Source organism: Vanacampus margaritifer, chromosome 2 (genome assembly GCF_051991255.1).
Source record: "Vanacampus margaritifer isolate UIUO_Vmar chromosome 2, RoL_Vmar_1.0, whole genome shotgun sequence".
NCBI lineage: Eukaryota > Metazoa > Chordata > Actinopteri > Syngnathiformes > Syngnathidae > Vanacampus > Vanacampus margaritifer.
The window spans coordinates 28,403,774-28,420,042 of NC_135433.1; the positions used below are offsets into that span (position 1 = coordinate 28,403,774).

The window sequence follows — 16,269 nt, forward strand, 5'->3', positions numbered from 1 at the left end:
CATTTTGAGACTGTGTTTACACTCTACAGGCCCTAGAGGGCGCCCTCTCCCCACTCATGTCCTGGCAGTTGGCTTCCCTTCTCTTTTCTCACTTGATTAGCTTTCTGTCTCTTGTGTACTAAAAAGTAAGATTAAATTGTCTCCCAATGATTTGAAATGTATCACGGCAGCGAGTGTGACGCGTATGTTCGTGCCAGCTCCTCACGATACGCGTCCGGTATGTATAATTCATTCAGGAGTGCTCATTACGCATGCAAATATGTAGGTCAAAAACACAGGCGTGAATAATAAACACATCTGCTGTAAGCTTGCTTTATATTTGATGAAAGATACACGTGAACGTGACCAATAGATTTTACATAGAAGAGCATAGAAAAGTTAACGCGAATATAAGCCCATACAAGGCAATAAAACATAATAAAATAATAATAATTAATAATATGCCCTGAATCACAAGGCTTCTCATTAAAATTTACAATCGCATAGAAAACTACTGATTTTCATTTTTGACATCTTCATCCTGGATATTACCATCATCATCATCATGAGATATGCAATTCGAACTATTATCATAAATGTCACATCAAGCACCCTTTTCTTGAATATCACATATGCACCCCCCCCCCCCCAACACACGCGCACACGCGCACACACACATCAGTAATGGCTTCTTTTCTGTCTTTCTTTTTTAACAGTGTTGTCACAGTTACGGACCCAATATTCTCATCATTAGATCTTTCTTTTTTTTATGATTATGTTTTAAGGCGTTTTGTAAAGAAGACCACCTTCAAACCTATCCAAACAACAGAAAGCTATACATCATATATACATACATAACTTAAGTATACATTGTTGAACATTTACAGGCAGCTTCAAACCGTTTCACAGAATAGAAATAAATACCCCAAAAAATTATAAGTCAGGTTAATAGTCCATAGGAACACGAAAAGTAAGCAAAGATCGGTGGAATTACGAACCGAAACACGTTACGACAACAACACTGACAAAAGAAGACAAAGAAAGAAACAACGGAAAAAAGCTTCATTGGACTGGTGCCCTCGCTGGCTGGATCGCTGTCTTAAACTTCTGAAAAGAGGTACGAGGCACATTAAGGCCACACTGAAAAGAATTGAAGAAAAAAATAAATCATATGAGAATAAAGCCCTGCTCATAACCAGGAAATTTTTTTATATGAGAACATTTAAGAGGGAAAAAAATGGCATGTACAACAATGCATCATATTTTTAAAGATGGAAGAGGAGTTAACGTTTAGGGGGGGTAGTATTATTTTTACAAGGGGGAAAAAATGTATAACTTTTATGATGAAACAAATACATATTTGTAATTTTATAGGATTTGTTTTTTGTTACAGTATTAACGTTGTCTTTTTTACAACTTATACCAAAAGTGTAATTTGACTGCATACACTTTTTCATCTTATAACATGATCACATTTTTCTATCAATGTTGTAAGTTTTCTGTTGAAAACCTACAAACTTTTTTTTTCTCTTGATAGAACAACTTTATTCTTGTTAAATGTTTTATTGTAACATTGGAATTTTATTCATGTGAAAAACTGTTCTTGTGAAATAAAGTTATTAGTGTGTTATTCAAGTAAAACAACTTTTTTTAACTAATTGTTCTCATAAAATGACAACTTCCTAATTGTGATTTTTTAAGACTTGTATTGTCAATATAACTAAATTATGATAAAATGACAACTTTCTATCTCAATAATACTACAACTTTAATATCGTCAAATGATGACTTTTCCTTTTTTTCTGAAAATACTACTTTTTTTTCTTTTGAGATGGCTAAACTAAACTACAACATTATTCTTTAATAAAAAAAATTAACTGAACTTTTACTAGAACTTTGTTTGCCTAGAATACATTTATTCTCCTAATTATTTTCTATAGTTCTAGTAAATTACATTATTGTTAAAAAAAAAAACTGAGTTTAGTTCCATAAAATAATCTTAGTTTTAAAAAAAATTGGTCTTGAAATTACATTTTTGCCCTAATAGTAGGACTTCATTTTTGTAAAATAATGACTTTTCTCATTAAAATGTTACATTTCTTGTAATATAAAAACTTGTGTAAAATAATGACTATTATTTCCTTAAATAATTTGCTTACATAAAATTTCATTTTTTTTCTTGTAAAATTACAGCTTTTCGTCATATTACTTCCTTATGAAAAATTGCTGCTTTTCCCTCGTAATATGAAGAATTTATTATTGGAAAACTTTCTCACAATATTAGACCTTCATTTATGTAAAACAACATTTTTTTCCCCCTCATCACATTAGGACTTTCTCATGAAAATTATGGCTTTATTTTCATAATGTAAGATAAAGTATTGCTTTTATCTTTTCAGTGTAGCCCTAAAACCTCCTGACTTCAATCTCACGTCACAAATTCAAATAAAAAAATATGCACAGTTCATAATGGTCTGCCCTTCACAATTGGATTAAATCAGTCCAGCTGACTCAAGACTGTATTTCTTCCCCCACTTTTTCTCAAGATTCAAACCCTGCACACTTACTGAGGTTCCACTCTGACATCTCTGTCATGCAATCTCACGCACGCACGCACGCACACACACACAAACACATTGTTGTATGCCCGCCCACATGCATGTGCACCTGAAACAAGTTTTAACAGAATGAGGCGAGGGAGGAGGAGGCGTGCGTTCACGTGCCCAGAAAGTCCATATATTTTGCACAGCACATCTGGCCCCGATTCCACGGGGTCCATACCCTGAAAAATGCCACATCACCGCTTTTGGTCTTGCGCTGAAACGGACTCAAGTGGAGCGACGCGTCGTCCGACGCCATCCGCTCTGGTCTTCACTTCTTGTTGGCGACACGTCGCTTCCTGGTGGCGAGCATGTCGTAGAAGGGGTCTCTGCTGATGCTGGCCCTACAGATAAATAACGAGGCCACGTGAGAGGGAGGGGGTGGGGTGTGGGGGGGGGACTTGCGCATCTTTGATATGGAAATGATGTAAGTGCATACAAACCCTTGCTTTGATTAGATGAAAGAAAAAATAAGGAGGAAGGAGTTTGTGCAGTGACCTAGTTTGGTTTCCATGGTTTCCTCCTCGTTTCTCGGTGCAAGTGACGCTCACCTCCGACCGAGCAAAAACGCAATCACGCGCTTTTGACAAGCTATTATTTCGTTTTTGTCAGCAAACAACGGCTCCGTAGATTAATCGACGACTCCGCTCTCGTTCCGCGCCGACGAGCGAGTCGGGCAGCCGTCGGGGATCCACGGAGGAACTCGGTTTCACGGCTGATAAATCCTGTTAGCGACGCTGCCAACCAAGAAATGGATCACCCCCCCCATTGTGCGTATATTTTGCTGTCTTGACACACGACCAATGTTGAGCGACAACTAGCCGCGATCACCTTTGAGAAGTGCGCGAAAACACGGGGACATGCTATGAAAATCTGTCATTTTAATATCTTTTGGACGACTACGTCCGTGGGGTGCTTTGAGATATGCGTGAACAGACTATCAAATTTTCGGGATACGAGCTGTCGTTTAGCCGATTAATCGCTCTGACTTGAGAGCAAAAATTCAAGATAAGAGCGCTGCGAGGTGGCTAAAAGAATAACACCTTTTAAGACAACCACACAGCTTTAGCAATTGCTGATAGCTTGATGCTAACAATGAAAAATGCCATAAACGGGCTGACAAAACGCATTAATTTTGTGATGCCTTTTAACCCTTAAAAACAATACAAACATTGGAGCAAAATATGTAAACAGTGTAAACGGTGTACCTGGGGTTTGTTTCACAAAGCAGGTTTAGTGAAAACTCTGAGTCTGTTAACCCAGAAATGTGGGAAACAGTTCTTTGTTTCAGAAAGCGAGCTAACTCAAACCAGAAAAAGAGGTGTAACTCTAGCCTGTTTCATAAAGAGAGGTCAATTAAGATCTTGGTCAGTTACCATGGTAACATGCTCTATGAACCTAACCTGGTCGCTACCAGGTTTATCAAAATGAACCTCGAGTTTCTCTCTGTCTCCTTTCAGCCACACACGACATTTCATTTCCTCATTCATTCAATCAGCTGGTGAGTTTTGGCGTAACATAGTTCTGCCATGTGTGTGTGTTATTAAAAAAAAAAAAAAAGTAAATACGCCTATATTAAAAGCTCACTTTTTCAACTACATGGCATGTCCTTTTGACAATGATCTCGTTGATGAAGGTGCACTCTAAAAAGAGAATTGTTGAACCAATTCAAGATTGTTACTTAATAAAATTGCTTCAATTGGTAACACGCGATTGAATTACGTTAATGCAAAGTTAATATATTAAGTTTAATTTATTATGAGTTCATTTAATTTGATATAATCACTTTGGATTAACTTAATCCACAGATTGCTTAATTTAATCAGATCCTTTCCAAGTCTCCCTTGATGTGCACTTTTGGTCTTACTTGATGGATTTGATCCACTCCTCCTTCTCTTCGGGCGTGGGCGCCGATATCCGGTAGACCACGTGGTTGCCCTCCACGACACGGCCGTCCGCTTCCGTCTTGCAGGCTTTGATCACCTGACCCTTGTGGTTGGGGTTGTACAGTTCAAAGCAGTTCTGCAACACCACAAACGGCAATGTCAGTCCCACAAACACTACTGTTAAGATTACTTTGACTATAACTTACTATACTTTATACTATACTTTGACTGATGACTTTCCTATTTATTTTTCTGATGTTTTGCTGCGAGATCATGGAGATCTCCACAGTTGAGTACCACATAGTTCTCCATACATGTATTTAGAAGCAACTGTCTGAATTGGCTTTCCAGAGTTTGATTTTTGCCACCTTTGCGCATAACAGCGAGCGTTTCGGCCTGCGGGGGGAGACACTCACCGGCTTCCTGGGCTCCTCCACCTCCCTGATGCTGAGGTTCTCCAGGGGAATAATCCCACGAGGTTCCTTGTCCTGGATGAGGAAATGAATAGCAGCACATGAGATGAAGATTGTGTTTTGGCCAGTTGAAATAAACCCGCACACAGTGGTGTGAGTGACGGGTCCGAAAGGATAGCGAGTCTGGAGGATAATGGCAGGCGAGAGAGCGTACTGTGCTGATGTAGCAGCTCGTGGGGACATGCGCATGCAAGGATACCAAGTCTTCAAGGATGCTCAACCACAAACACAAAAGCACTCACGGTCATTTACAGACATGCAAGAATCGATAGACATGGAATGAACATGGTCACATAAGACAACAACAAATTACAGTTTTTCCCGTAGGAAATAATGTCAAGCGATTCATTAATGCAATAATCACAAACACTTTATTAACTTATTCACTGCCATTGAGGGCTATAGACGTCAAAAATTCATTTGAACTATTTTGATTAGTTTAAAAATTGTTCCCACTTTTTGTTAACAAGAGTGTGAAAACCTAGAATTTTTTCGTGTACATTTAGAACAGATATAAAATTTGTGATTAATCGTGAGTTAACTAGTGAAGTCATGCGATTAATTACGATTAAAAATTGTAATCGTCTGGCGCCCCTAATTTTTAATAATCTTGTCTTTAAAAAAAAAAGATTATTAAAAATAAAAAATAAATGTTTTTTTTTGTTTAAAAGAAAAGATTAAAAAATTGGCGATTAAAATTTATAATCATAATTAATCGCATGACTTCACTAGTTAACTCACGATTAATCACAAATTTGATATCTGTTCTAAATGTACACAAAAACAATTCTAGGTTTTCATACTCTTGTTAACAAAAATGGGGAAAAAAATGTTAAACTAATAGAAATAGTTAAAAAAAAAATTATAAAGTCTATAGCTTTCAATGGCAGTGAATGAGTTAAGTGACACTCCAGAGGCGACGTTTCACCGCTTCTAGTCTATGTAGTTTTTTTGTCCAATCAGATCTCAGTCTTTCCATGTTGCCATGTCAATGTCGTCTGCCTAGGGCCTTCGAAATTAGTAGTGCCGGCTCGTGCAACATAACTGAGACGGTTTCTTTGACCAATTTTAAATTCATCCTCACAGGCTGGCCCCTCTATGACATCGTCATTTTTCTGTTGTCTGATTGGTTAGATTGGTCAGAGCAAAACTCATCCTGTAGCAATCTGCACCCATGAATACATTTAATAATCAACATATCTGCTGAGCATGCTGTGTTTTATGTACGTGTTTGTCATTTGATGAGATACAATATGAATGGCTAATTTTGATGTGATAGGGTTGGAAGTTGCCACCGCGTTGACCAAAATGTGTATTACGGCTATTGTTGTTGGCTGAGAGTTGTGTGTGAAACTCACCGTTGTGTATTCAAAGTAGTAGAGGCAGTTGTCTGTCAGGATGAACCACCTCCTCTTCCAGGTTTTCACTCGGCCTCCTGGGGGGAGACCAACAGAACACAGTGGCCGCTGTCAATTTTCATATTAGTAACACATTCTTCTTATAAAATCTTTTTTTTTTTATTCTATAATTATCATCTTTATTATATTTTTATTCATCATACTAGTTTGAATTTTGGAATGAAATTTTGACGAGGTTTCTTGTAATATTACAACGTCATTCTCATACAATGTTGAGTGTTTTCGTAGAACATTTATGTATGACTTAATTCTCTTAATTCTCTCTTTTTTTAGCACCTAATAAGTTGACTTTCACATTACATTAATTTTACTTTATCCTAATTCCCAATTGTGTTTTTCACCCTTACAATCTTATAACTTTATTCTTATACAATTTAGATTTTTTTTTCAAAATGTTTTATTCTTGTAAAAATATGAACTTGTTCTTAGAATAATCAGACCAACTTTATTGTCATAAAATGAGGGTTTCATTCCTAAAACTTTGATTGCCCCCCTTTATAATACGTTATACTGTATTACAATTCTCATTGTCATTCTCATACAATTTGGAGTACTTTCTCATAGTATTATAACTTAATATTTTGGAAAAACTACGGGAGGGGGGGTAATACATGTTTTTTTCTAAAATGTATTTTATTATTACGTAATAAAAAAAATGTTTAGAATGCGAAATAGGATATATATAAATCATACAGGGTTTTTCCTCATAATACTATGATTTTTATTTATTTTTTTGAAGTAAAACTGATCTGTTTCCACTCCAAATTTCAGACTTTGTTTTTATATTATCATGGTTTATTTATTGTAGAACTATGAATTTGTTCTTGTAAACTGTAAACCCTAAAATGTCAATATTTTTTTCGCCTATTGCGCCTTCCATCCATCCATCCATTTTCTTCACAAGGGTCGCGGGGGCGCTGGAGCCTATCCAAGCTGGCTTCAGGCAGTAGTTGGCAGGGTACACCCTGAACTGGTTGCCAGCCAATCGCAGGGCACACAGAGACGAACAACCATACTCACAATCACACCTATGGTCAATTTGGAGTGTTCAATTAACCTGCCATGCATGTCTTCGGAATGTGGGAGGAACCCGGAGTACGGTGAAAACCCACGCAAGCACGGGGAGAACATGCAAACTCCACCCAGGAAAGCCGAATCCCGGACTTGATCTCACGTCCTCTGCACTGGGAGGCGGACGTGCTAACCAGTCAACCACCACGCCTGCCTATTGCGCCTTTAGTCTCATAAAATGTTGATTTTTTTTTTTTTTATTGTAACTGCGACTTTATTCCTATTATTCTCTGTAAAAGTTTTTTTTCCCCTTGGAAAATCCCCTAAAATGTATTGTAGATTTTGTTTCTTAAATTACACCTTTTCTCCCGTAACATTTCAAATGTCTTTTCCTGCAAATCATATCCAGTCAGTCAAATCAAGCAAAACGAAATTTCTTTGTGTTTTATTTTGAGCCTAGCTCTCAACCTCCATTGTGGTTGATTCCAAAGGTGTTTAATGGGAACTTATTCCTCACCAAACTCATCCAAGCATGACATTAAGGTCACACTTGTATAAGAGATCTCAATGGGTTTTTATCTGGTTAAATAGAGGTTGAGGGGGAAAAAATTAAGAACCATGCTAGAAGAAAAAATGGTATTTTCCAAAATTCTTGCCACAGTTGAAAGCATAGAATTGTCACACAAAAAAAGGACTGAAGATCCGAGTGGCAATTAAGGATTTGTAATTGAGTATCTGTAGATTTTTGTCCATGTAAAATGATGTGGACGCTTTCACTTGCAGTCAAACTCCAGTGAAAGCATCCTCGCGGCTGCGTTTGTGCGCTTTGACCCAGCTTTCCACTTTCCGCTGCAGCATTTCCTTCCTGTTTTCTTCCCGCCTAACTGTAGCCACAATATATGGCTTTCCTTACATTTCAATAGACTCTTGAATTATAGCATAGCCAAATTTCCACTCTGCGTACACAGACATTTATCCCCTTCACATCCTCCGGGGGGTTATTTTTAGAGAGTCAAATTAGGGATATTATGGCAGAAACCGGTGCGAGAAACGTCTGCGAGCATGCCAGAATGTAATCATGTTAAAGTCCAGGAAGCACAATGGGGCTATTCGCATTCATACTCGCTAGTTTATACGTCGAGAAGCGGCGTTAAGGCGGCGCAATGTGCGCGTCTTTACCAGATGTGCGTGCTAATGAAGCTCGTCACCTGCTGCGCTGCTGCTCTTACACACACACACACACACACTCGCTTCAGACTGAAAAACACATAAAAGTCAGTAAGGCAAGGAAGACATTGAAAAGTGATGATGTACAGTATGTAAGAAGCGGCGGGAAACATCCCAAATGTAAATGGGATCATGTTCAAATTAACTCATTCACTCCCAGCCATTTTCACAGAAACAATCCCATTCACTCCCGGCTGTTTTACTGGATTTTGCAAGGCTCACAGAATATTTCTATCTGTTTCCGTTTTGCAGCAATTAGCATTAGAATATAGCTAAATGTCATCATTATTCACAAATCAATTTTAAAATGTGAGTAATATATATATTTTTTTTTCAACATGGCCCTGGTTCATCTCTTTTGCTCTGCTTCCACCTGATGGCCGTTGACCATTTCTTCAACCGTTCTTTGCAGTTGAGAGGCTGCATCAAAGCCTTCTGTATGCTCTAGCATAAAAAAAAAAACTTTTAAAAACGTATAAATACGTTTTTGGGATATTAAAATAGAACTTATTTATACGTTTTTGGGGGCAAATGAGTTAACTACATGGAAACAAACAGGATGTAGAAAAACAGGTATTATGGCACACTCACTCAGTGATGCTGTTAATGCACACACACTATTGACAACAGTCCAAGGATTGGTAATCCTCAGTTTCGTTCTGCAGTCCAAAAAAATGAATTAAAAATGTCCTATTTATAATGCCCCAATTACAAACTCAGACAAATTCCTATAGTTGCCACTTGCCATGTGTAGTCATCTACTCTATTGAGGGCAAGGTCTTTTAACTTTTTAAAATAACATTTGAGCAAAAAGTGGATTTTATAACAGTTCAAAAAGTTTACTGTGTGTATGAATAACGTTTTATTTTCTTGAGGGGAACAGAGAGGTGCCTATTTGTGGGAGGTGTATTGTTTAGTTGTAACACGGGTGTGGGTCAATTAAGGGACTGCCCCTATTTGGGGAAATATTTATTGGTATTTAAGGTTTCCAATGTTTAAAAGAGAGGGAACACGGTCTCCTTTTCACCATTTAAAGTAGCACTAACCTTGAAAAATATTTTCAGAGCTCTTCTGATGAAACATCGACTTAAAACTAGTTGAATGGTACTTTTGCCATGACCTGAGGGGGGTCTGTATCATTTTTACTGGTAATAAACCCCTTTGAGGAGGATGGTAGGAACACTGCCATATAAAATAAACTACAAATGTGCTGACTGCTTTATCACATACGTCACTTCCCCCTTTCCCCATTCGTTACAAATACGGAAGACAATTTGAATGTCGACGCACGATTACCTCTTTCCTGGCAGTAGCTGAAAAACAACTGAAAAGTTTTGTCTGAGGAGACAAAAAAAGAGAAAGGGAAGCTACCCGGATAAAAGAACAGTCAAGGATCAACAATGGCCCGGCTTTCACTCGCTGGCGTGAGGTAACAAATGACAATGCGCTTGTCCTCATGGCAAATGTGGTCTTCCTTCAGTCATAACATTACTGCTTTTGTCTATAGGGTGCCACCATTAACAACGCACACTAAAAGTTCCTTAGTGTTGCTTTAAAACACACTGGACTCAATAAGATGTTGGTTTAATGGCGAAAACGTGTTTTTGTAATTGAAGCGATAAGGTCATAGAGCAGTGGTGCCCAAGTGGTGCACGAGAGCCCCTATCCAGCCTGTTGTCCATGTCTCCCTGCTTCAGCGCAGCTGGATCTAATGATCAGCTCATCAGCAAGCTTTACAGAAGCCTATTAACGATCGTGATCATGAAAATCAGGTGTGTTAGTGTAGAGAAACATGGAAACCAGGCTGGTTTGGGGCTCTCGAGGACCAAACTTGGCCACCCCTGTCATAGAGCATTTTTCGCAAAAATAACTAAATAAAATAAAACAGTCTTTTAAATCAATACATTCTGAACCAGCTACAGTATATATACATTTATATTAAAAGTACTGTTCTTTCTATAATTATTTTGGCTTTTTAAAGTGTCAAAAATTCAAATAAAGGTTTAAAAAAAGTATGACCTTAATCCTTTTTTATTGTTGCATACGTATAACCCCACCATAGAAAATCAGTTTACAGTGATTGTGACTACTAAATCTAATGCATGGTGGTCAAATTAGTAGTAAATAGGACAACACTCATGCATGTGCTTTTCCCCTTGTTTCTCCTCCACTGCAATCTCTACTGTGTCCAATCCGATAGGTGGGGCAGAGGAAAAAGGATTGATTTATGCCCCGTCCACACGAAAGCCAGTTTCAACCGTTTAAGCCGTTCGTCCACATGAGGGCGCGGCTTCGGAGCTTGAAACCGATCACTTTTGAAAGCGGGCTCCAGAGTGGAAAGATTTCAAAACGCGCCCCGTACGCGTCCGTCTGGACACCATATGCAGGATATTCCTTAAGTGATGACGTAATGGTCGCAGCTCGATGACGACGCATTGTCGCAGGTTGATGACGTATGCGCCAATTCTCGCGTGACCAGCCTCCTTAGCTTGCTTATGCTTTTGCAGCAAAGTATTTTGCTTCTTTATTCCCACGTTTAAGAAGCGGTTTTGTACTTGAATCACCCGCCATTGTCACTTCTCCTGTGTTTGTCTTTTTCATGTTGTTTTGTTACATGCAAAACCATGTTATAAATAAAGTTAGAAAAAAAAGTGTTCCGTCTTCTTTGCTGATTCTTCTTCTACGCTTTCCGTTAACTCTCTGTGGCTGCGCTACAGCGCCACGCCAGACTTGGAGTATACATTACAGCCGTTAAACGTCCTCAGCGTCTTCTTTTGGACACACGCAAGTCTTGAAATGCTTCTGTGTGTACGAGATTTGTTTGAGGAACGAAGCTTCCGTCTGGACGGGGCCTTAAAATCAGGACAGTAACAGATATTGATAAGAACAGGACCTCAACGCATGCAGCCACAAACCTAATTTGAGCAGCCAGCCCTCCCTATCTGGGTTGAAGAACGTGTGCGTCAGGTCGTTGCCGTCATCCTCTGGGATCTTAAACGGTTCGCTCTTGATGCTGTCGTACAGATTCTGGACAGTGACAGAGGAAAGGAAAAGCAAAAAGAGACATGTTGACTTCACATTGGCCGGATGGGAGCAAACATCCATTCAAGGTAGCGCATTAAAGACGACAGTGACAGACACCGTTTCCACTTTCAAGCTGGCGAGCGATCATGATTCATACTTTAGTGACTCTGGGAGCGGGTTTGAGTTAAAGAGCACATGTGGCGCCTGTTTTTCGACTCAAATCAGGACCAAAGTACACAAAAACAGTCACAGGCGGGTGTATCGACCTGCTTTCACATCTCGGTGTGCGTCTTCACAACCTTCTGTGGGCTTTTATTGCGGAATATTAGCCGCGGTTTGTCACAAGGTGCACTCAAATTGACAGCTCGAGCCCTCACCCTGAGCAGCTCCTCCGGGAGGTCTCCGCCCTCGTTGATGCCTCGGTTCATGGAGATGAAGCGCTCCACCGGCGGCTTGTCTCGGACGTTGGGGTTGTGCAGGCTGGTGTTCAACATGATGATGGCGAATGAGAGGACGTAGCAGGTGTCTGCCCACGACAAACGCAGCCACACAGGCAATATTATCACTTGAACACTTCATATTTTTACGAGAAATTATAGTCATTCAATCCCAAAAGTCTATTCTAGGAATGTTTTTTTCAGACCAATACCAGTACAAGTACTCAATTTTTGAGTAGTCACCAATACCGGACGCTGATACCACTACAGTAGGACTTTTGATAAACAACATTTCCACAAAAAACAATGACAGATAACTTTAAAGATACAGACCTATTATATATAATCAAAAAAATATATCCTTAAAATTGCACAATTTTCAGTTATCTTTGTTCCATTTGTTCCTAAATTATATATTTTGTATAGAACAAACAATAAAAATGATTTAAATAAATAAATAAATTCTAAATGGGCCTCTGTCAGATTAGTCTACCTTAGTTTCCTGGTCGTAAAATGGCCACAAGAAATATATCTGGTATCGGAACTCGCCCCTCTGTAGTCTATTCTCTTCATTTTGTAGCATTTTCTTGGCAGTTCATCAAAAAAGAGCCATCAATATGCTTATTTCTATTCTCAGTCTAATTTGACTGTAAAATTAAACTGGCAAGTTCACATTTTTAAGCAAACTACAATTTTACCTTATGATGGATGATCTTAAAGCTAATGTAAAATACCATTAACAGGCTAACAAAACTAGCATCAATACCTAACAACTTCTATGTGAACACAAATAGTAACAAATCATGCAGAATGAGTTTACACCAGTGCTCACAGGCACACATTCTTTATCCTCTGCAAAAAAAACTAAACTAAACAAAAAGCCTGACTATCTACTGCAGCTAAGTTGCTGTGGTCTTCTTCTGTGTGACATTGTGAAATGTACGTGTATGTGTGCATGTATTAAACTGCATTTTAGCCGCACCTGAGAAATAGTACCCATTAATAAATGTTTGAAATCATGATGCACAAAATGCTTTATTCTTTACATTCTTTTGATATTATTACTGTATGTTTTTATGAAGCAATTTTTCTTTTCAAAAACATGTAACAACATTTTAGTTGGTGTTTTTTGGGAAGCTGAATCGTATTTCAATTCACTTCATTGGTGAAAGATGATTACAGTTTACACCAAAAAAATGGAGTTGCTATTTTCCCTGGAATCAAAATTCCCATTTTGTTAATAAACAAATAAAACTACCAAACCAATGTACCTTGAGAGAATAGAGTTAAATACATGTTTTCTCAGTGGCTGAACAAGTGTCAGTTGTTCATTTCCCCTGAGTGGGATGACAAGAACAAAAGATTTGAATGACGGAAGTCACTCAATTTCCCATAACAGCTGTCGCACTTTAATCAACAAACAGCCTTTCGCTGTGCACGCACACACACACACTTCCATTGATCCAATGAGGCCGCATCATCACTCCCGCCAGCCTCCGCACGTCTCCGCAAGACCCCTCCGTCAATCGGCGCTGGCCGTCTTGACAGGGCCAATAACTAAAGTCTGGTCGGGTCGCCGCGGACACGCATCAATATTCAAGACCCGTGGGGTGGCCCAAAGGAGCACACCTTCCTTCATCAATCACTTGTGTAAAGACAGGAGGTAACGAGGGACGAGCAAATTCTGCACTCAGCATCCTATTGACCCGATCGATATTGATCAATTTCTTTAACACTGCTGGAGACATCCGGTAAAAGCTGATGATTTTGCCGTTAAAAAGTACTAACGAGACACAGCAATTGCCTTGCAAAGTGTCAATGCTGAGAAATATTGTTGGTTGTGACTACTAGGGGTTCATGAGAAAAATGTAGGTCCAATGGCCCTCTGTTATCAATCCTGTCTGACTCATCTATCAACCACAGCGTGTGTTTGCGTGTGTTTGCGTGTGTGTTTGCGTGTGTGTGTGCGTGCGTGCGTGCGTGCGTGCATGTGTGTGTGTGTGTGTGTGTGCGTTACCTGTGGACTGGAAGACGCCAGGATTGCACTGACAGTACCGAGAGGCGAACGCCTCCATCATGCGATCGATCTTCTGTGCTTCGCCAGGAAGTCTGAAGCTCCACAGGAACTGCCTGCAACACAAATAGGGTGTGTTTGAATGAGAGCCGAGCGCCAGATGGCCCCGTAAATTCATGACTTTCATCAGCTGTAATAAAGAATAATACATCCAACGGGCTCCTTCTAAATGACTCCACCAACATTTGTGGCTGGTTTTAATGGATTCTTTAAAGAACTGCCGGAGAAAATCATTCAGAAACATTGAAATTGGTATGAAACGGTTTAATTGAATAATAATATGAGCGTAATATTCCATTAACAGCTTTAAACAGCAAAGCTACACTTCTAACAGAGAAACTAATTACTTTATGAAAGCAAAACTAATTGAAAAGGGATGCATTGACTGGGCACAAAATTAGGTACACCTGCACACGATTACAAAAGCAGTAACTGTCCAAGAGGAATTACACTATTGTGTCACTATTGGGATTTACACCGTGCTCATCAGACCGCACGTTGACACTCTCATCAACATTTCAACTTTGACATGCAGGTAATTGCATCTGGATCTGCTGCACAACTTCCGTCTGGGCAAAAGTATTGGAACGCAGCTGGTGTGTCTGGTTCGGCCACTAAATAGCCTTGAATGTCTACGCTCAGTTTCAAGTTTAGGTTTTGCCTGTGAAGACTTCATTGAAAGCTGCAGGATTTGCTAACATGGGAACTCTCTAGAGCTGTCAAACGATTACATTTTTTAATCAGATTAAACACATCTTTAATTGATCACGATTAATCGCTTAATTAATAAGGCTTTTTATCAACATTTTATTGTCCACCAAATTTGTAGAGCACCTGTTAAGTGTTAATTCTTTCAACATTTAATGTTATGAGGACGTCTTCAACATTTTTTGATCAACTGTACACGCTCATCTTCCTCTTTTTCTATTATATAATATAATAATATATACAAATATTCTGACTGTCATACGCAAACATTTATTAAAGGCTTTACTTAAATGCATGTATTATGTTTATTGCTCAAACAACATCTTTCATGTAACCATCCACTGTCAAGCTAAAGGATCATCTGCGGTCAATATTAATAGTGTGATTAATTAGCGTTAATAAATGATTAATGAGATCATTTTTTGTGATTAATCAATCAGTTAAAGCTTTACCTTTAACAGCACTAGAATTTTCATTAAAATACATTTTTATTTCACTTTAAAGCTACCTTAAGGACTTTTTTTTTTTTACACACGACTGCCACCTCTGGACTAAAGTGTAAATGCAGCCTCCATGATGTTCGTGCATGAGCACGAGTGAAGAGAAACTCCTCTGGCAAAAGGCCACTATTTACAGACTAGCAAAGATGACTTCAACATAGAATGATAGAACGATAATAAAACGATGATAGAGCAATTCTGAATAAATTGCTTGCACAGATAATCAAATTTTACACTATGATATAGTGCAGTTGCTTGCAAGGAATTTATTATTATCTAGTGATATTTTAGGCCATGACACTGTAGTTCAATTACACACACAAAAAAGCTCGAATTCATGCGTTCCTCATAATATTTCAAATCAGGTAACTAAAAATGAAGTCTTTATTTCAAATGCATTTTTGAACGCATTAGAAACGTGTGTCTGTTCTGTTTATATAAACTGTTGACTGGAAAGACGCTGAAGTTGCAAACAATACTGTAACGTCTCACAAGAATGCTGCCAGCAAACCCGGTGGTAGATGCCGGAAACAAGAAACTAACTTGCGAGCCGATTTAGCACACGAGCTAACAACAACACGTAGCTATGTGTCCCTTTTCCTCTGCGAGACGTGCCATGTGTACACTAAACACTCGGACTCCAGAATACAGACAACAGAATGTGCAAAAACACAGGAACACTTATGTATCAGCCATACACCGATCATGTCCTCTCGATCACATTTACAACGCTCATAAGCAATATTAGCTTCTTTTTTTCTTCAATAATAGCTTTTCCACATTCATTTGTCATCATTATTGTTTATATCTTATTTTGACGTATAGTTGTTATATCCTACCTTCTCAGTAGAAGATACTATATGCTACAATGCTTTCACGAGTCCTCTGCGCCTATCTATATTTTTCATACTACATTTTGGCTTGGTTTGTCG

General features: G+C 38.7%; 1 protein-coding gene across 4 annotated transcripts in view; it reads right to left on the reverse strand.

The window, feature by feature from the left end:
* Window positions 1-298: 298 nt before the first annotated feature.
* The window catches only part of LOC144043642 (cytohesin-3), a 40,204-nt gene continuing 24,233 nt past the window's right edge, over window positions 299-16,269 (reverse strand). For 3 of the 4 annotated variants that reach the window (XM_077557505.1, XM_077557504.1, XM_077557502.1), the window contains 7 exons: window positions 14,073-14,185; window positions 11,996-12,144; window positions 11,510-11,621; window positions 6,297-6,373; window positions 4,882-4,953; window positions 4,447-4,601; window positions 299-2,923 (listed from right to left, as the gene is read on the reverse strand). In XM_077557505.1, the coding sequence (XP_077413631.1) occupies window positions 2,851-2,923; window positions 4,447-4,601; window positions 4,882-4,953; window positions 6,297-6,373; window positions 11,510-11,621; window positions 11,996-12,144; window positions 14,073-14,185 (751 nt within the window). In that variant the 3' untranslated portion in view covers window positions 299-2,850. Of the gene's footprint in view, window positions 2,924-4,442; window positions 4,602-4,881; window positions 4,954-6,296; window positions 6,374-11,509; window positions 11,622-11,995; window positions 12,145-14,072; window positions 14,186-16,269 lie in introns of those variants that run through there. The other variant, XM_077557506.1, reaches the window with a different exon arrangement.